The sequence below is a fragment of the Liolophura sinensis genome, chromosome 6 (assembly GCF_032854445.1).
Source record: "Liolophura sinensis isolate JHLJ2023 chromosome 6, CUHK_Ljap_v2, whole genome shotgun sequence".
NCBI classification, from domain to species: domain Eukaryota; kingdom Metazoa; phylum Mollusca; class Polyplacophora; order Chitonida; family Chitonidae; genus Liolophura; species Liolophura sinensis.
In genome coordinates this window covers 23,438,810-23,461,769 of record NC_088300.1, presented here as the reverse complement: position 1 = coordinate 23,461,769, position 22,960 = coordinate 23,438,810, and the positions used below count along the sequence as shown (strand labels likewise).

General features: G+C 39.8%; 1 protein-coding gene across 1 annotated transcript in view; it reads left to right on the top strand.

Annotated features, from left to right (window-relative positions):
• The window catches only part of LOC135469008 (neuroglobin-like), a 33,544-nt gene extending 25,567 nt beyond the window's left edge, over positions 1-7,977 (top strand). The window contains exons 2-3 of the mRNA XM_064747525.1: positions 2,860-3,085; positions 6,806-7,977. Coding sequence (XP_064603595.1) covers positions 2,860-3,085; positions 6,806-6,937 — 358 coding nt within the window. The 3' untranslated portion in view covers positions 6,938-7,977. The remainder of the gene's footprint in view (positions 1-2,859; positions 3,086-6,805) is intronic.
• Positions 7,978-22,960: the final 14,983 nt, after the last annotated feature.

The window sequence follows — 22,960 nt, the reverse complement described above, 5'->3', positions numbered from 1 at the left end:
TCATTCTAAATCTCCAAAAGTTTAAATCACAATGTTGAACTATTTATAAAATCTATAAAATCATATTCCGGTTCTAAATTTTTTTAAACGATATATACCGAATTTGATCACTTGGTCCACCGTGATCGAGAAGATTAGCGTGCCTACGCTGTGAACGAGGAGCCTCTCATCAGTGGTGTCGCTGTGAGTTCAAGTCTAGCTCACGCTATATGTAGCTTTTAACCTTCCTCACCGACGGTACGTGGGCAGGTCTGCCACTAACCTGCAGGTGATCGCGAGCTTTCCCCTGACTCAGCCTTGTTTCCGCCCATCTTTAATGCTGGCTGCCGTCATATAAGTGAAATATTCATGATTACGGCGTAAAACACCCATCAAATAAATAAGTAAATAAATCACTGTGCAGAGTAAAAGCAGAGCAGAAATGTCAGTTTTACATAAGACAAATGGTCACACATTCCGCCTGTTCCTAATTCACGTCTTAAGGGTTTTATTCAAACCGTTAAATGTTCTTATAGCAGCAGCTATTTGCTACTATATATTATACAGTGATGTTAATAACAATTCGTTCGACGTCGCTCGTCTAGAATTGCTCAAAATGCTGTGTTGTAATCACATGAAATAAACAATAAGATGAAAACAAAGCTTAGGGTTCAGGACCAGAGTAACGACGATTGTGTGATAATCGGCAAATGTTCACATTTAATCGGTGAAAGTCATTTTACTCCAATTAAAGTTTTATTTTAACTGTTTATGTAAAAGTCGCTAGCGAGCGCCAGTTGTAGACCTGTCAGCCATCGAGAAGCTGATACAGGCTAATATCAGCTTGGCATTCAACTGAAACGCCCAGAGATAAATGCTATATGGTATCATGTAACCAAACAATAAACTAGCGCGAGACTTAGTCAGGAACCTCATACATCACTCAACGAGTAATCGTTCATTACTCCGGGTACTTTTTAGTGTTCTTTCCGTCTTAATCCTACTGAAGTCCGAAATGTGCACTTTGTTTTGTGTCTTCTTCATAGAGTATTGTGTGAACGGTTGTCGGCCACCGTAAATTTCGGGTCCATTGTAAGCTGCAATTTCTCTTGGAATCAGTGGCCGTGTTGTCAGGATGGTGACATTAACGTGGGTTAGGTAAAGTAATAAATCCGGCAGCGCTTTCGCAGCCCTGAGATCGATCTCTATGCATGGATCGGGTACCACAGAGTCGTTGTGACGGCAAGCCTCTTCTGGTTAGTCAATCAATAAAGACCACGGATTACTGGTTTGATATCAAAATCAACTGAACCGTAAACGGCTCACATTTACTGTAATGAAGATGACTAAATACCAAGTGACCTGCGGATAGGACAAGGCTTAATAAGCCTAGTTTGGTTGATTTTATCCGTGACAGCTATGTGCATAAATCTGTTATGTGGACCTAGGTTTACCTGGTCTACTGTAGCCCAAGAGGAGAATGCTATCATAGTAAACCGGAAAATTCTGTAGTATGAATTCTTTTATGGGAATTCTTGCGAGCTTAATGGTAAACTGAAGAGTTTTCAGTTGACGACAAAATTTTGTCACCAGGCTTCTCATGTTATTTTGATTTATTTGAATTGGTGTTTTACGCTGCAATCAAGAATATTTCACTTATACGAAGGCGGCCAGCACTATGGGTGGGGGGGGGGGGGGGGGGGGGAACCGGGCAAAGCTTGGGGGAAACAACTATCCTCAGCGATCCTAAATGAATGAGCAGAAATGTATTTATGGGAGCTATACTTGCTTTCTAAAATACTGGAAAGCATCAAGAACGTATGAAAGCAAACAGAAGCTTTTAACTTCTGATCAAATTACACACTCGATCAGGCTGACTTTGAGCTCAGCTTTATGCTAAGGTATAAACAGCTGCATTTCCTCGTTTTTTACGGTTATTAAAATGTGACATGCACTTTCAGCATCCTTCATACACTCCTTGGTTTTTTTCTGTTCCACGTTTTAAGTGCAGTCTTAATGCTTTTATATAACCATACCGGGCAGATGCATAAATGTTTCATACTGTTTCAAATAGTAAACTATCTACATTGAAGTTATCTAGACTACTTTTCATTAATACTCATCATTCGGGAAGATTAAATTTATCACAATTTAAGGCGCGTGGTGGAAGCATCCCAAGACTTGTGTTGTTTTAGGGATGAGTTTTTTGTCACGAGATTTTTTTCATATTTTTGGTGCTGAAATTGTTAAACCTTAAACCAGTACAAGTGGATTTAATTCAAGTCGTGCGCCTAAAAATTCTCTTAAGTTGTATTTTAAAATGTTTGATTTATTCATTTACTGGATTGGTGTTTTACGCCGTACTCACGAATATTTTCACTTATACGACGGCGGCCAGCATTATGGTGGGTGGAAACCGGGTAGCACCCTGGGGAAACCCACGACCATCCGCAGACTGCTGGCAGACCTTCACACGCACGGCCTGTGAGGAAGCCAGCATGAGCTGGACTTGAACTCACAGCGACCGCATTGGTCAGAGGCTCCTGGGTCATAACGCTGCGCTAGAATGCTAACCAACTGAGCCACAGAGGCCCCTTAAAATGTTTGACTTCCAATATACAACTTAGAGAAGTCTACATCTATTTTCTTTGATAAGTCCGTGTTTCTGCCTGAATCGGTCAATTGTGTCCTTAATTTCAAGATACTGTTTATCATTTCTGACGTCAGCCATGACGGCAGTAGTGTAACAATTGGGCAAATAGCGCAATATATATAAAATGTTAAAGGCCATTTCAAGCTTCCAGACCCTTTTTGTGGATGACTGTGAGGAATGCTTTTTCAAACGAATCCAAATAAACGAAATTTCTTTTCGGATTGAAGGTTGTTTGAAATGCACCCTGATGTGCAGGATTTGTTTCTGCCTTTCCGTGGGATGACTCAGGATGACCTGAAGTCGAGCGCTCGTCTCCGGGAGCACGGTCTGAGAGTGATGGGAACGGTGGAAAAGTGCCTAGCTAGGCTGGACGACCCCCAGAAACTGGAAGAGATGCTACACGAGCTCGGCCAAAAACACGTCATGTTCAACACTAAAGTGGATTATATTGATGTAAGTTTGATATGTTGTGGAAAGGGTTCCACAAAGTAATTTTTGGCTAAAGTGATTGCAACTAGCTTCGCAATACCTTGTAATGGTGGCTACTGTCGACAACTTACGATTGGCATCCTGCAATTGACAGTCTACGACTGAAAGCCTAAGACTGATAGCCTACGGTTGACAGCCTACGATTGACTGACTACGATTGCTTTGTAGAACAAGACCGTGAAGTTTTCTTTGTGCCTAGATTGGTCTGTGAGCAATCCCCAGTCGACAGTGGGACGTCTATACCTCAGTGTACACCTCAGGTTAAGATATAGATGAGGTGTATATGGGGTGTACGCCTCATGTAAACATTAGTGTGAGGTATAGATAAGGTATACACCCGATCTGTATTATCTGAGGTGTCGGCCTACTGTACCTCAAATGCACCCTCAGCCATATGCCTATATATGTACCTCAAATGTATCTCAGGAACTTTGGGAAAAAAGAACAACACTTAGAACATGTATCTCAGGTACACCTTACAAACTTTTACTGTTTTAAGCAGTTTTTGAAAATGAGATAATGTACATCAAATATACACCAACAACTTTGAAAAAAATCTTAAAATATGCACCTTAGGCACACCTTAGAACTTTGAAAGTTAAAAAAAGTAAATGATATACCTCAGGTTCACCTTATAAACTTTGAAAGTTTTTGATTTTAATTTAGTGGTCATGTACCTCAGGTACACTCCTGCAACTTTTTTTTATAGTTTTAAGACAAGAGATTAGACATTTTACTTCAGACAAAAAGTGCTTTTGTGCAAAAGAAAAAATGTTAATTAAATAAATTTATGCCTTTGTCTCACCATATACTCTCTTGCCATTCAATGCAAATATTGACCAATCACAGAGCGTGGATATATTTGCCCCTGATTATTCCATGGTAGATGGCTACCATGAACAATGTGCATATATATTCCAGGCTGTGGGTAAATGTATATCACTGTTGTTATTATAAATCAGCTGAAATTTACGGATACTGTAAACAAAGAACAGCACTTACAATCTCGTTTAAATTTATCTATAATTTGTACAGACAATATTTAAGTATTTTGATCCTGTTTTCTATCAAAATAAAAGTTAAAACGGTGTTCATTCACCTTGCCTAAAAGCATGTACCTCAACTATACCTCAGCTGTACCTCACATACACCTCAGGCTTCTTATTTTTGGCCCAACATTTACAGGGTGCACTTCCTCTGAGGTGTACTTGAGGTACTAATTTGCATAATTGGCAGTGCATCAGATACACCTTCAATACACCTCAAGTATACTTTAGACACACCTCAGTTCAGATATGCTACACCCCAACTGTACACCTCAGATGTACCTGATGTATACCTCCAGTACACCTTATAATGGTAAGTTAATACAGCCACACACGATCAGTGGCTACAAGGCCCCAACGAGGATGATATTTTCATTAAATTCACAGTTAACAGGACTGTTGTAGACCCAAGCTTTCAGTACAGTCCATATCATGTAGGCCTACTGTAGCCGTTCCTTTCAAAGAAGATGGGATGTGATTTTAAACCATACGTTACCGTGGCGTCGGGATTTGACCGCGTTTCGTGAAGTGGCGGCCTTGTAATAGTCTAACCTCGAGAATGTTCATTATATTGACATATTTTGAATAATTTGCATATGACACTAATGAAATAGAAATTTAAAGAACATAATCATATTTGATCTGAAGAAATTGTGCTCATGTATACATGAACTACATTTTGTCGGCGCAAGTTATCTAATCGTAGCAAACCGGTCTACTGACTGCATACAACAGGCCGATCTTAGACAACTCTAGCTGACACATCATCGCGGGTCACACACTGCTAAGATCATCTATATAACACCCATTTCATATATCCTCCAAAGACCAAAGACTCCAAAAACATAGCTGGCAAATTAATCTCGGTAAGCTACATCGTGCCACATCCTCCAAAGACCAAAATATAGCTAGCAAATTAATCACAGTTAATTAAACTGGACATCTCCAAATCACAAGATGTGGCTGACAAATCAGTCCCTGTAAGTTACACCATTTCACTTCCTCCACAGACCATGGCACTTTAAAAGACTGCAGTATTCAGAGAGTAAAACCAAAGCATCGACGACAGTGTGACAGTTGGCAAATGGTTACACGTAACCGGTGAAATATGGCCTCTTACCACATTTGAGACTTTATTTCTAACTGTTAACGTAGATGCTTAAATATTATCAGCTTGGACCCACTAGCACCATGGCTGGTAGTCTTTGTAAGCTACGTCTCACTTGACGTACATTAGCATGTCACTTGACGTACATTAGCAAGTCACTTGACGTACATTAACAAGTCACGTGTAACATCCTCCATATGATTTAAAGAGAAATCTGAGATATACGTCTGGCAAATCAGTTTCCTTAAGTTACAGCTCGCTTCATATACATTAACTACTCCCCTGCTTAGCCAACAAACCAAGGATGTATGGTTTGAAGAATACGTTACAAACAATGTATTGAAAGCTTTTGTCTGGCTCGTGTCTCTTTTGATAGAGAAGCCACTCATTAACTCTGCCCCCTGAGTCATCCCAGAGAGGTGACATTTACCCACTCCTAACGGAGATATCCCAGTGTGAGGTCTCGTATAACCTAACGAATTCATCTCCAGTCGGTGAAGACAACTTGTTTCAGACTGATCCTGCAGGTCGAAGCTGTAATAAAATTTTGGGAATATGGTGTAAATTCACAGCACAATCTATTCTCTTTTCACAGATAGATGTAGTAAGGAAAGCTAGCTATAATGACCCCAGCATGGATCAAAACATGCCAGGGTGGTCCTGGAATGACCTATATATATACAACCTGTGTCATCAGAGACTCGGTCTCATGTCACTAATGGACGGCACATAGCTACTTAGACATCCATAGTTAAGAAAGATCAACACCACGGCTTACACAAGGCTTAAAGTCGTCCATTACACCGAAACGGGATCGCAAGTCAAGGCTTCATTCTCCTTGCCAGTCAGCCCTACCACACTACCATTCGCTTCTGTGCTTGAGTGTTGGAAAAGGAGATCTGCATATGATTTTATTTCAAATTCTGGTTTTTAGATTTCATGTTTCAACTGTACGCCCAAGGTAGCATGGCGATCAGACCACCTTGCTCTGCAATGATTTTTTTCTAAAATTGATAACCCTTTCCACTTTAACGGTTGTCAGTAGTGTTTACTAAAAAGATTCGCGGGTTTCCGTGTACATTCAGATCGAACCATAGGCACACACAAGGGATGCGTTCTGAATCTCCTGACCTCAGCTGTTTCCAGGCCTTCGTTTATGCTTTAAATATCTCTAACGAGTTACATGTAAGTTTGACATCCTTTGTTTTGCTGGGATCACGATATTTTTGATTTATCCAAGGCCATTATCCAACAGATCAGTTTTAACCTTGTGCCGAGTTTTTGTCTTGGCATATAGAATTGGCAATAAATAAGCAATAAATAATATAACAGATGTGAGGTAAAACGTTGTTATGACACAAGAAGGCAGTTTATTTATACTGGGCCCTAAAATGTATCAATAATTGAAGATTGTTTTGATTTCCACTGGTCTTGGCGTCTTTTGCCTTTGGAAATGTTTTTATGTTGATGCGAATATAGATAACTGTACGATGTTGTAGTTATAATGTTTTACCTTTCCTTTTCTTTCAGCTTATCGGGCCAACGTTTCTTAAGGTCATACAACCGGCGCTTGGAGATAAATGGACTTACAAAGTGGAACAAGCCTGGGCGGAATTTTTCAAGTTAATATCGCATATGATGAAAGAATCGATGGTGTTCTGAATACTCTGGGGAAGTTGTCTCCTGTGTGTTTTTCATTTCTGATGTTGATAACAGATTATTGTTATTTTTGTATTAAAACAACATCAGTTCACTTCGTGTCATCGACCGCCGTGCTGGACGCCTATCGACCCGTTGGTTCCACACACCGATGTCACGTCTGAAAACGTACCACGACAACTGGCGTGAACAGACGAGATAACCGGGTATTTTGTGGCCTTCCCTAGATGATATGTCTTAACATAGCGCCAGTGTATAGACGTAGTGGGCACACAGACCTGAGCGCATATTTGTTCATTGTATATGTTGTGGATGCATAATTTTTTTTATTATGACATACGAAAACATTGCCAACTTCGTTGTCCTGCTATGCATTGTGATTTAAATGTTTCTCCATGAACATTTAGGATGTATTGACAGAAGATACTTTTTGTTCGTATGATTCGATGGCATTAGTAAATGTATGTGTGGTCTGGATTCAATCAGAACCAACCGACCTGAAGTAGTACCACTGGAAATAGTCTCACCATCATGATCGCGATCTTACGCTATCTTGGAATCAATGTGGAAGAAAACTTCCATGCGTGTAATGGTTTAAATTGTTAGCTGATAAAATACAATGGTAAAAAGTGTGAATAATAGCAATCCACATTGGAGAAAACTGACAGATCGACGCCTTTGTCCGTGAACAAACAGCTAGTTACAATTGATAATCTCATCAGAGATATCATCTGCTTGACAAATAAAACACAACTACGTGTAAATTTAATCTTCCTTCGTCAAAAAATGGATGATTCGCGAGATATAAAGATTTAAAAAGAAACTCCTTACCCTGATTAATGTGTGACGTCACCAGGAAAAATCCTTCTCTTTAATAATCTGGGAAATACGACATTTGCCCTTCAAAGACACGTCGAGGTTTTTAACGATTATTTTGCCAACATGCCGCGGCGATGTGTCCTTGAGGCTTGCAGCAACACATCTCCACGTGGTGTCATTCTCCTTAACCGACCAGCAGATAAAAAAGAGTCTCCAAATTGGGCATGAAAAATTTGAGTTCAGAAATATCGACCTATGCACAGTGACATGCGCTCCGTGCACGTTGAGACTGAAAAACGCTTACGATAAACCAAGCAGCTTAACAATCACACTTTTATTCGTTGTTCTAGTTAACGGCATGTAATACACAGGATCAAAAAGTCGTTTTGATGGTGTTGATCTGGGCCTTGCACAATTGCGGCAATCTGTGAGAGATCCATCAAAATGCCTGAATGTTATTGACGTATATTTCGTCTATGTATCTGGTAAAATCGCACCGTTGACTCAATGTCCTCTATAAAAGGCTTTCAAAGCAGGTGAGAAATCTTAGCTTGGGCCCGAATTGCTTTAAGCGAGTCTTACTGACCCCACCTATAGTTTTGCTACGTGGAGTAGTTTCCCCCTGGCTACGGTAGATGTTACTATTCTAGAGACTAATGTGAGGTATGTACATATAAGGATGTATTTCACAGAACATAAAGGATGGGATAGATGCTTAATTTCGGTTTCTGTACTCGTCGTTATTTCCGTGATGTATTGGTCATTTATCTCTGGTTCTGATATGAGGGTGGGGATTATTAAGTCTTGCCAGCGATTTAATAACTGGTCTTAAATAACTGCCATCAGTAACAAATTACACACCAGACTAACTCATATTAAAAACTGAGATTGAGTCTCGATGTGTACATTCACTTTCTTGTAACAGAAGGCAAAATGAATGATGGACATTAGACGTCTAGGACACTTATGTTGTAAAATGCCTTGCATAATTATTACGAGTCAACCTGGCTATAAAAAGGTCCGATTATCCTTTCGCTTGATTACAAGTGGGCCTACGGGACATACGAGCAGGCAAAAGCTATTGATTTTATTCCGTCTACTGCCATACCAATTAAACCCGGAACAAACAATTATATAACATAATGAAAGGACAGGCTCGATCCCGTAGTTTCAGTACAGATAAAATCAATACTAACCGGTCATACATATATGTGTCACATGTTACGGCGAGTTTTAAATGTAGGCCTATTTTGCTTCTTGTTCACAACATTGTACATGCATAGAACTTGAATTTCATTAACAGTCTTCGTATGTGCCAGAATTATTATCAGCTTCCCCAAAAAGGTCTTTTCGTTAAAAAAGGCTAAAATTGTACAGTTTTTGAAGGACAACACGAATTCGTTCTATTATCTGATCCATTGTTCTGTTGCTCCTTATTCACAGATGGTTTACTGATAAGATATCCGCCGGATGTAAGATTGTAAACACCTGAACGAACGATTATAACTCTGGCCATATCTGCGACCGTCAAGTCAATGACCAATGAGGTCTCCTATTCGAGACTAAACCTTCATCATCTTTAAAAACTGGAACTAGAACCATGGAATTAAATATGTGGATTAGAAATTCCTGGGCAAGGTAGATAAAATAAGTAGATCAGGGGTTAATCAAAGCAGAATAAGACCTGGATAAACCACTGACCATTGGCAAGTTATTACCAAACTTTCCCACATTGCAAAGCCTTAGATATGTTATCCATATTTCACTAGAAAAGTGGTCTTCATCAATCACTAGGCTGCACAAAAGACCACATGAGTGTCGTCTAGCACTTGTAGACAGGCGGTGATATCGGGTGAATCTACAAATTCATGTCCAAGGTCAGGTTTGAACCAGCACCTTTTGTGACCTAGCGATTGAAAGGCAAACGCCCATAATCACTACAAATGCGGCCATATTTTTCCAGTGTCTTCAGACTTTGATCAAAAATTCAAACACCGCTACAATTAAAATGTTTTTTTTTTGAAGTTTAAAATTTGTACACTGATTCTTTACTGTAAAACGATGTATCAACTACAATTCAAGTCATAAGTTGCTTGATAAATGCGGACCCAGGACTCTCTTCCCTTCAGTAGACTATATTACAACCTTGAAAATTTTTTCTGCCGCAATGGGTCTCTAAGAGGGCGAAGACATGGAGATCTGAACTGTGCTTGGCAAAGCGTTTTAAATAACACTAATACGAAGTTCTGTTCGATCCAAATCGGATCAAACATGTCACATGAACTCGTAAATCAGTTTGTACTTCTGACGTAGCAAGTGAACGTAACTCCGGCAGGACCGTCACAGAATACAAGGGAGATAACATTTGATAACGAAGTTCTCCTGACGCTGTAGGAAGGTAAATATAAAAGCCAACAGCACACAGAGTAAAAGTAGAGCAGTGATGACAGTGTGATAGCAAATGGTCACATGTAACTGGTGAAATACTGCCTCTTGTAATTGTACCTCAGATAGGGTATTATTCCAGATATCCACGTAATAACTCAAAGAAACAACATACACATGCCCTAGCGCCATGGCGTAAAATTAGAAATGGGTGAAAAAAACATAGAGTGATGTTAATTACAATATAATAGCCGTCACTGGTCTAGAATTACTCAAAATGATATGTAATTGTCAACACATTTAATAAACGCACATGAAAACGATGCGACAGGACCAGGCCTGGCAGAGTCATGGTCCACCAGCAAATCCTGGGTCATGCAGGAATGCAATATAAAGACCAGAGCTGCGGCGACAATACGACCTCTTTTCAATTCAGCTCAGTTAGCCATAGCATTGCCTGAATTCCAACAGGTACTTACATGTAATCACAACATGGGATGTGAACTGGTCTAAGTCAAGCTGGACATTCGCCATTGTATGGCTGCAGTATTTTCTGAAGTCGCGATAAGGACATAATAAAGTGCACAAACTCCCCAGTCTTCCCATTTTGAAAGGGGTCTGAAACAGAGAAATAAAAGGAACCAGCCCCCATTTACTTACACCATTAGTTGCCTTTACCACGATGAACATAAAATATATCAACATTGGGGTGAAAAAAGTATCATTTAGATGCAACTATCTACCATGTAGACATTTAAAGAGTTAAAAAATCATCAAGAATTTCTTTGATTACTAATCTGTGCGATATGCTTCTTTTTTATTATAGGCCCCTGAATTACTTTGTGATAACATATTTGCATTTTCAGGTAAAGTAGATAATACGTACAGTTATTGTGGCATGTTGCCGCTGTGAGTGAAAACAAAATGGCGTCCAGACGAGCATATGGTGTTTGCAAAAAATTTAATGCTTTAACTCAACAAGCCTGAATTGAAAAAGCAGCTCGCCTATCGCACTGATTAGTATTCAAAGAAATTTTTGAGGGGATTTTTTAAATAGCTAACTGTAGAGAGAGTGGTTGTGTTTTGGCTAGCGATTTTGTATCTACATAGTACGTAATTGCATTCAAATGATACTTTGTCATCCCAGTGTTGATATGTTTCATGCTCATAGTGGATAAGGCAACTAGGGGTGTAGGTAAATGGGGTCTGGCTCCTTTCAATTCTTTGCTTCAGACCCCCCTCACAATGGCTGGAAAATTTGTGTACTTTGCTATGGCCTTCTTTTGCTGAGTGACCTTACCGTGTGATTCAATAAATCTATTATTCTCGTCACAGCCTATATATGCCACTGACCAATGAGGTCGCAGGTTCGAACCCAGCTCACGCTGGTTTGCGCGCAGCTTCCAGAGGGATTATCTGGTACCTGACTAAAGGTGGTAGTTTAATCACAGCGCCCTCAATTTTCACCACCTATAAACCTGACAAGTGTCCTATAAGTGAAAACTTGTCGACAACGTCTCTAAACACCTATTAAAAAACACACAATTAAATTAGAAGGCACTCCAGTTGAGATCACAGACCTCCGCCAAGGCCACATGTACAAGGCTGCATGCTGAGCTCCAAGTAAGGGACGGTACTCTGCTATTCCCTATTACAAGGTAAGATATAAATGTGCGTCTGCCTCATATCTGGCAATGGTGGTGAATCTTGTCAAACACTCGGATTACCATTAAAATGTAACGGACTGGTAGCCCATGGCGAAATTACGTCTACAAAATCACATCCAAATCCCTGCACAATATTTTCATTAATGTCAGACAAATATAAACGCCGGCAAACACACGATCTATGTCTTGCTAGGTAAATTTACCATGTTGAAAAATTGGAAGATCATGAAAATGGATGTCAGAACAACTGGTGTAGAGAACGACTGATGTAGAGAGCTGGTTACAGTCGCAGGTAAAAACTGTACATGTAAAATTTGTCATTTATCAGTAATGGAGCTCGAGCACAACAAGTCCCTCCAAATCCACTTGTGTCATACACTTAGCTCTATCGGGGCATACATGTAAGTGCTGAGATCGCCATTGCCAGACTAACGTTATAACAGGATGCCCTGATTTCCACGACTTATTCTGCAAATCCATGGAAATATCAGGACAGTTATAATCAGCCGCCATGGAGAAATCGTACCGGACGGAGGATTCTAGCAAAAAAAAAAAACCAACATCGTCATGTCACGTCATGAGATCATGCACTCTGCCAAGCTGGACGCGGAATGGAGTCAAGTTTTAACATTAAAGGGTGGCTAGTTTTACCGCAAGAACACTGTGTTCTAGATCTAAATAACATATTGTCACCATGGTACATGCGTTTGACGTATGGGCATTTGGTAATAGTGATATTGTCTCAAATATTTCCCACAAAACACATTATCGCAGAGTTTTATCGCAGGTTTGTTTACAGGATAGCGGCCAGTGACTGTATTCATACACGGTGTACGGTTTCAGACATACATTCGGTCTCGAAAAGCGGAGACTGTTTACATTACTCCACACTAAATTATCATTCACTGCTAGCTGGACATTTGTTCGTAAAAGTGATATTACTACAGCTAATCTAGATTGCCATATAATCAGAAAACAATGAACTTTTTAATCTAGTATTAGCTGCAGACGGGTGGTTAAATGACAATGTTAAAGGAGAAGAAACCTTAAAAACATGACACTATGGACTGAAAAGAGCACATTTTTTTCTATCTGGTTGTGCCTGCTCCACAATTTTGCGATTTTTTGTCGCCATACACGTTAAGCCTGAAAACGGCAAAGCTGGCGTAAATCGCGGAGTCCATGACGTCATTCATCTTTAACACCCTGTAATTTATGGTGGGGGTGTGTTGCCTCTCAGTCAATGAGAGTCGTTAAAACTGCCGGCTTGTTCGTGTAAACTCGGAACCTACGTCCAACACTCTGGTTTCACGATCATCAAGCGGAAAACCAACTGCCTTCTGGGAAGAAGAGTTCTAACGGAAATGTACGAACTGCATTTCGGCGGTTTCCGACGGCAATTCTCCTCCTATCACAGAAGACTTCAGGACTAGTTCTTAGGTAATATGGAGTCGCTGGATTTTGGCGCTGACTTTATTTATAATTTATCAACGTGAGGTACATATTAGAATTTAATTTAATTCTTTATTTATTTAACGAAGATTTCTCACAGCCTAATGGCTACTACGGAGATCTCCTCAAAGCCACAATTAACAACATAATAACTAACGAAGTACATAAATATAAATATGAGAATACATATTTCAGATATAAGTTGAAATAAATTGATTATTATTTACGTTAACATCGTTACTACAATTACCATGGTCATAAAATCTTTCTGTATCATTGATAAATTTATGCACACATTGAAAAACAAGTTTATTATCTTCGTAATTTAAATCTTTAGAGCCAAACAAAAGTGTATTCCAGATAATGTTATCCTTAAAAAGGTCTGCCCGAAGAGCGCTGAATCCCATTCTCATTCTGCAGTGCTGGAGATGAAAAGTTGCTAAAGTCATTATATAACGATATTAAATCACTAGACGTAGTAATAATTGATGGAGATAGAAATTTTTGAAGTTCTTTCATTGAAGAATGGCGAATATGTTTAGGTAAATTATTCCAGTCCTTAGTTGTTTTCGGGAAGAAGGAAGATTTATATATACTGAGGCGGCATCTAAATATACGTAAATTTTCATTATACCTTAAGTTATATGTATTATACTCTGTTGATCGTCTTGATAATAGGGACTGTGTGTAAGGCGGGGAAAGTCCATTTACAATTTTAAAAAATAACAGAATCCTATGTTGTCTACGCCGAACATATAGTGGTGTCCAAATGAGTTCACTCAGCAGAGCTTTATCTGATGTACGACGCATTCCACTTGTACAAAGCAAAGCCGCGCGCCGTTGAGCATTTTCCAGTTTTTGGGAAAGCGCAATACTACAGTTATCATATGATATGTCGCCATACTCTATTGTAGATCTGATGAGGCTATTGTATAAAGTTATTAAACAGTTCCTTGTTAATATCCTCTTCACTCTATTTATAATACCTAATTTCTTATTACATTTATTTACGAGTGATCTTATATGTTTATGGTACTGAACGCTCTTAACTTCAATACCATCTAAATACAGTTTTGGGTACATCGGGTTCTTTTTTAAGGAAACAAGTAAGTATACAGTTTTCTGTGAATTGAATGTTATCAACCACAGTTTGGCCCATTGAGACAATCGACCTAGATCTCAATTTATTTTATTTTCAGATGTAATAAACTCAGTCATCTCAGTCATCTCGGACAAAGATGTATCATCAGTAAAAATATTGATATTACATTCAATGTTCACATTTATGTCATTTACAAAAATTAGGAAAAGAAGCGGTCCTAGAACGGAGCCTTGTGGAACTCCACTTTGAATAGAATGTATGTCTGAATCTGCCCCTTTTAAACAAACTTTAATTTTTTCTATCAGATAAATAATTCTTAATCCATGTCAGTAATGGGTCCTCAACACCCAACTGTCTCATTTTAAACAAAAGATCCTCATGCCAGACTTTATCAAAAGCCTTGCTTACATCTAGGAAAACTAAACACGTATTATTACCGTTATCCAGACTTCTGTATACACAGCGTACAATTTTAGTTAACTGACATATTGTCGAGTCGCCATGTTTAAATCCAGAATTATTCGAATGAATGATTATGGTTTAACGCCACATGAACTATTCGATATTAGAAGGTTGTGGTTAATACAATATTCATACAAGTGCTTATATACTACTTTTTCTAAGACTTTAGAGGGAGAGGGCTGTAGAGAAACTGGTCTGTAGCTTGACATATCATCCCTTTTTAAAGACAGGGCATACTCTAGATAGTTTCCAAGCTGATGGAAATACTCCTGACTGAAGTGAGAAATTAAATAGCTTGGTGAGGTAAGGTGCTATATTTTTCGCTGTATTTTTGAGCATGAAATTACTAATTCCATCAGCACCAGAAGCTTTCCTAATATTTAGTTTGGACAGAAAATCAGCTACTTCCCTTTCACTTGTTTGTATACAATTAAGGCGTGCAACAGTATAATAGGTGAATGGAGGTAAAACTGGTATTACTGACGGAAGAGTTGAATGGCTTGCAAAAAATCTAACGAACTCATTAGCTTTCTCAGTATCACTTGATACAATTTTATCGTTAACAATTAAAGTAGGGACAGGTGGTTTCGCTTTTGAACCCAGCAGAGATTTCATTATAGACAAGTAAGACTTGGTATCTAAATTGGGATTAGAAAGTTTTCCGTTTAGTTTTTCACCATATCTTAATATTGATTTTCTCTTACTGGTATTAGCTTCACGCCTAGATATATAAAATCGAAATCTGTCTTCCTCTGACTTAGTCCTCTTAAATTTTTAAAAACATCTATTTCTTATTCGTAATTTATAACGAACATCGTTTGTCATCCATGGTTTATCCCTTGGTCGTATTGTTACTTGCTTATTTGGTATTGCTTCCGCACAACAAGATAAAAAAAGATAGTTTCAAACATACAGTTTATAATCCATATCATCGAATATTTCACACACGGCTTCCCAGGGAGTGGTAGAGATAATTGACTGAAGCTGTATTAAGTCAGCATATTTAAAATCCCATATGTGTCTTTTATATGCTCTTGGTTTATCATTTACCAGAATATTTAAGGTACAATATACAGAACAATGGTCAAGATTGACCATTGGCGAAGCTACTTGATATTCAGTCACATAACCGATACTATCTGTTATGATTATATCTAAAATATATGAAGTTCCATTGCTATATCTTGTTGGCTCATTAATTAACCCAAATAAATTTTCACTTGTAATAATATCAAACAACTTCATTATTAGTTCACTCTTATCGTGGTATTTGGACCAATCAACACACCTGTCATTAAAATCACCAATTGAACTACCAGGCAAAAGAAAGGTTTCACCGTATTTTTTGTCATAAAAAAAATAAAAGCGCGGTTCCGGATTTGATTCTAAGCAGGACATGGTGTATGACTGCATCGTTTCCTCTACCAGAGCGCATCGTCACGAACGCAGCAATTGGAATTGTGAAATTGCGATAACATGCAAAACGTCCTTTTGAGGCATGGCTCGTGATGCACGTGCGGTAATGTTGCATAAATACTCTTGCTCGAAAGAGCAGACATTCAGTGACCGAAAAAACACCAACAGTATGCCAAGACTTACGCAAGCGCAACGAGACCAGGCCATCGGTATGTCCACCATGGGAGTCTCGCAACGTCACATTGCAAGAACGTTCAACTGCAGCCAAACCACCATCAGGAGGTTGTTGATACGCTATCAGCAGACAGGCCAGACCCAAGACAGACCAAGATCGGGAAGACCGAGGGTAACAACTGCGGCTGAAGATCGCTACATCCGGCAGATCCACCTCCGAAACCGATTCGTCACGGCGACGTCAACAGCGGGGACGGCACTAGGCCATGTCATCAGCCCCAGGACAACACTGCGTCGTCTTCGTTCAGCTGGTTTACGACCTTACCGCCCCTTCCGTAGGATGGCCTTGACCCTTTTACACCGTCAACGCAGATTGCGATGGGCACGTATTGTACGTCGGTGGCAGCGACGTGACTGGGCGAGAGTGCTGTTTACAGACGAGAGCAGGTTCTGTCTATTCAGGAACGATGGCAGAGTTCGAGTTTTCCGACGAAGAGGCGAGCGTCTCGCGCCAAACTGCGTAAGAGAGGTTTATCCGTTTGGAGGCGGAGGCGTCATGGTTTGGGGAGGGATTTGTGGCCAAATGAAGACGCAGCTGGTTATTGTGCGAGGTAATCTGACTGGCCAGCGATACCTTGATGAGGTACTGAGACCTGTCGTCGTTCCTTTCCTTTAATGACAGCCAAGAGGATCGATCTTGCAACACGACAACGCAAGACCTCACACTGCCCGCATTTTTACAGACTACCTCGAGACCGCAAACGTCATCGTGTTGCCCTGGCCAGCCAACTCACCAGACATGAACCCCATTAACCATCTCTGGGATCACCTTGACCGCCGTTTGAGACAGTTGGTGCCTCCTCCAACTAACCAACAGGAACTTGAGCAAGCTCTGTTAAACCTATGGAACGTTACCCCAGCTGACGTCATCCGGCGACGGACGACGTCAATACGGAGGCGTGTGCTTGCATGCATTGATGCCCAGGGTGGCCACACTCGCTACTGATGACTGTAGTCCTTCATTTCTGTGGATACTGTGACTTTACATGCACTTGCCAGTTAACTTTACATTTGTGTAATTTTTTCTTCTGACCTCTTGTCTTTTTCATTGTGTTTTGTGGCCAATTGAATGCCAATATTTTAAAGCCTTTTTGAGAGAATATTTCACAATGATTCCTGTTTATAAACCAATTCGGTTCTCTCTATACACTACGGAAAATAGTCGCAGAGCATATGAACACAGCACACAACTGTACCGATATACATGTACTTGAAATCAGAATTGGGGAAAGGATAATTAGGAGAGCCAGTAAATGTATAATAGAGGCTATTGATACACATGCAAGGGCAATTGCACGGGCTTTTTAGTGCACGTATCTATTGAGGGAACAATTTGTAGCAGGCTACTGAAAGTCGTGGAAGTACAGACATGCAATGTACCTCTGCACAGCCTATCACACGAACGGACAGGAGCAAGGTGGGGGAAAAGCTTGGAGCATGGAGTGCACAGGCTGTTCTGATGGTCGTCACCTTACATCACTGAGACTCACAAAGCTGCATGCCAAGACAGAAGTAAGGTGTGCTTAGGAAATTCGTGGTGTTAAAAGTTACAGTGTTCAGCGTAGGGCGAAGATTTGTAGGGAGGAAATTACAGGCCAAGTAGGTCATTTTCCTTTGACACTTGATACTTCTGGCCCTGCTCTGTCTTACGGTAGAATAAGTTGCAGTCATACGACCAGGCAGCGAACACCCGACCCTCTTTCTTCAATTTGTTTTGTGGCATGCACCTGCGAGGAAATGAATACTCTTTTCAGCAGTATTTGATTGATATTTAAATTTTCTTCTCCTTTAAACTGTGAAATGTGAATGCTAATATTATTAATATTGCTAATACAGTATATATCATATGATACTTCCCTGAAGGGTTCCATTCTCTATAGCCACTGAGACAGACCTCTGTATGTATACTAATGGCTTGCCACTGAGACAGACCTCTGTTTGTATACTAATGGCTTCTCTCTGTGCGCCAGACCGTTCTCACCTACCGGCGGTTGACCTACGGCTACGGTCCTCTGTCTAAGGAGAGTAGCACATGGCGTGAATATCAATGATGCTATCAGATAAGACATTTCTAGCCCGTCCGACAATTCTTCCAGTTATACCCAAATTACACGCGGTTTCTCCCAATTAAATGCCTAAAAACAAGCAACAATGATTTCTTATCAATAAACAATTATGATGGATTGTGACAGCCGTTGTGTAACGCCGTACTCAAAACACATAACAAAATATGAATCGATGCAAGGTACAAGGGACATAACCCTGGCAGCATAACCTCACCACGCATCAAGCGCTATCGTAACAACTGCACAGTTCATTGCACAGATCAAATTGAAATGTACAACGTTCTTAGTCTTACTGCACTTAGTCTCGTGTAATACCGAAATCTAATGGATAATGGATAGTCGGTAGGAGAACTCTTGAATAGTTCTAACCAACAAAACAATAAGGGGTTCAAAACAACGATGTAAGTGAATTTGTACTAGAGGTATGTTTACACTGGATACAAGGAAAACTCCTGGACGCAACACACACGCCGGAAAGCCCGTCAGAGTTTGCTAACATCATATGTAATATGTGTAAGTTGTATTCTCAACTATCTGGGACTTGGTACACAAAAACCTTGCCCACTGCAGTTAGATTTTTACAGAATACCGCAGCCCACGGGGCCGACAATGTCACAGGTGAAAGCCAACCACAGATCCATCACTGATCGATACATGTAACTGGTTTATTGATCAGGCTCTGAACTGGAACTTGATTAAGTTCTATGTGTGACCATGAAGTAGCGTCTGTGTAGTTATTATAATTCTTTGTAGCCTGCCACACAGCTGTTCAAGCTTGAATTAAAGCCTGCTGTTGAAAAATAAAGTGATCTTGTTACAAAATTTAATTGCAGTGTGCATTGTGGTGGGAGGAAACCAGGCAGACTCTGGAGGAAACCCACGACCTTCCGCAGACTGCTGGAAGCAGATCTTCCCACGTACGACAGGAGAGGAAGACAACATAAGCTGAACCTCACAGAGAACATTCTTTCCACAGAGGCCCTCTTGAAACAAAAAGATGAATCTTAATTCGGATGATTTTGGGAAGTTGTGTTGTGAACTGCAAGGAATCGCGGATTATTGACAACTTCCACGATATTCGTTCATTGCTTATTCGTTCATAACAGCGAATTACTATTTGGAAAGCGAAAGATGACACGTCAGTATTTTCTTCTCTTATATACACACTAAAAATCAGTGTTTCGTCTTTAAACACATTTCCGATACAGTTTAGAAACACGTTCTGGTGTTCATTCATAAAAACTATGTTCAGTGGCTAAAGAGATGCGTTTATTATAGTAAACATGTAAAATGTTTACACAGTATTGTGGTGGATATTTTCAAAATAAACACAAATAGTCCAGCAAAAATGACTGTGTTAATATTAAGTGTAAGATGCTGATAAATGTAAACGTGTTTCATTTATTATGTAAACATGTCAAATGTTTACTATACTAAACACGTTTAGTTGTCTTTCGTTAGTCTCGTTTAAAGCGACTTCTTCAAAGACTTGAAGTCACTCAACCTCAGTTGGAGAGCAGATTGTTAGTCAGACTGTGAGAATGGCACTTGCTGCTTGGTTTCAGCATTATGTCAGTCATTCCACCATGGTGACAGGTTGTATCTGCTCGGCACTGCATAGATAGAGTACTGCAACTCTCCTTTTATATAGGCTAATGGACTGAGTGCTTCAGAGTAACGCTGCATGCAGACATTGGTCGGGACCAGTTCCTTTCAAATGACTTTATGGTAACATGGTGGGTTTCATTTGGAAAGCAAGTTGGACCCCATGCAGAGCACACCTGTTTGTAGCGTCATGGAAGTTGTAGCTAGTAACTATCCTTTGAAAGGCGTTGTAAGGCACTGCGGATTTTACATTAACTAATTCTGCTTAAACCTTGGTGCTAGTGGAGCGTGTACTTCGCTACTTTTTAAGCATCTAAATGGACAGCTGGAATAAAAACCTGAGTGAGGAAAATTGACAAGATGCCTGATTTGACCGATAATATGTGTGACCATTTGCCAACCACAACTGTCACACTGTCATCACGCCCCTGGTTTTGCTCTCTATACAGCAGTCTTTTAAATAACTTGAATTGAACGGGAGACCCTTGCGTTCATCCTGTAATGTTTAGCCAAGGACTACCCGTGTCTAAAGAGTAAAGTAACCCACCCACCCTTTAGCTCTCCGTCCATTAACATATAAAACAGAAAAGGCCCCAGTACTTGATCTAAGTGCTGCATTCACTGAAGCACAGCCGACATGATTCCTCACCCAGTCACAATACATTGGACCGATTATTTCTGGTCCTAGCATCTTGAACTCAGTACCATCCCAGGAAAAGTAAGGCGTGCATACATGTATGTCCAAACTGGTGATACTGTTCAACACCATGGATACCCAGCACCCAGGCCCAGGTTATCGCCAAAACATTTTAGATTGGTTATTGAAGACAGAGACAGTGGCACAGTTTTGTATTCACTAAGCAGATAATTTCGTGTATGTTTCGTGTATGAGCAACACAACGGCTCTATCTTGATCACTAATTTACGCATGAATTATTAGTTATCCGATAATTTACGATGCAAAACAAAAAACACAAAAGAACAACATAGAATTTTGTCAACTGGGTGTCGAGTAACAGGAAATAGAATAAAGTGTATTCTAAGAATGCAGAAATTTAGCCATGTATATACATATTTTAAACAAATAAGAGCCTTAATTCGTAAATCCGCATATGTCTCCAGTGTTTCTCTGGCATTAAAAATAACCAGAGAAAAGAGTGACAGTATTGCAGTTAGCTGATTGCGAATCCCGCATGAAATCAGTGACGTCGTCAACGATACGACTGGGGACATAAAATGGCTAAATTTGGATGTGTGTTTGCTCAGTAAGCTATTTGTGGCCGTTCTCTTGTATGAATGACGTCGTCAGGGTGGCAGTAACATTTTCAGTTCGCACTTCAGTACACCTGCTCTTAATTAAAGGTAACAGGTGCTCATCTGTTCACGTATATAACTTAGGAGGCCTTAGAAGGCTCGGTCATTAAACATTTGGAAACCTTATATATAATCTCACACATAATCTGTCAGGCCTATCACAAGAGCTAGTATGCCAGAACATGCGCTGTGCGTCTTGACGTGGTGCATTGATCGTTATTTTGTTTCTCTTTTTATTCTACTGACGGGAGATTGCATTAGACTTGTCAGGCGAAACGTTACGTTGTTGAAGACACAAGTCTTACATCTTGATACCGATGTCAGAGATGTGTTGTCATGGAACGCATAATGGGTATATCTCGCTCTCCTGACCACCTTTGATCAGTGGAGTCACGTGCTCTAAACCAACTACTGCTATAGTTCGTAAGGGTGGTAATTTACTCCGGGCTAGGCACGGCCAATTTCCTCCAGCCATAAACATCACCCATGACGTACGAGTAACATATCCTTGACTAAGCCGTTGAGCTTCAGTCAAATATCTATTTATTTATTTATTATGTACAGAAGAAATACCGTTTTCTTCAATAATATTCCAATAATTTGAACTGAGCGTATGGGAAAAAGAAACCAACCATTTCCTCCTACGACAAATTTAAAATCGATTCAAAGAGTTCTTAATTTCGAGCAGACCATTTTTTTAAGATGTGCATTCTGAAACTGTTGAAAGTATATCGGGGATCATGATATATGTTTCTGCTTAGGTTCTCCAAACCATCGTCATCTTTGAAGGCAGCAAGTCTTATAGGAAAACGCAGGAGATTCTCAGCTGGTTGGTTTTATATGTAATATCGATAAAACGTTGGCTACATTCAGATATATCTGTCAAACCTAACTATCAACTTACAAGAAACAAAAACTTTCAAATGAATTATACAGGAATTCAAAGTCTAATGCCTGTAGCCCTATCTCAATAATGTTTAATTATTGCAAAATGAAACTAATCAAATCTCAGAAACATCTGTACCGTTCTCTTTGGCACTTTTATCCTGTAACCTCTGAGAATAGAAGGGCTCAGTAATCCTTTATATCACAGGTTTGGTTGCTCTCCCAAGTTCCACGGCGTCCTCTATAGTAGTCCACAAGTTACGCTAGATATGGAGAATCATGCCAGTGCGGAGATCAACTGCAAAGCACCCCACATTTCCCCCATGCACTGAAGAGATGACAGAGCTCATGTACAGGAATGTTTGTGTACTTCAGATATACATGGCGATAACTTTGCATTTCGTACAAAATCACAATTATGATCAACAGAACCTTAAAAAAATTTTTGTCATACTTAAAAATTCAATGAACATTTGAGAGCTTTTTTTCTTTAAATACTTCGGCTCTATCTGGAGATTGAGAAACCGGCTTGTTAGCTGGAAATTTAAAGGTATCAGTTCCACTAAGTGCATTACTGACTTAAAGAATGTGCCATAGACTTAGTTTGGCATCAGTTGCA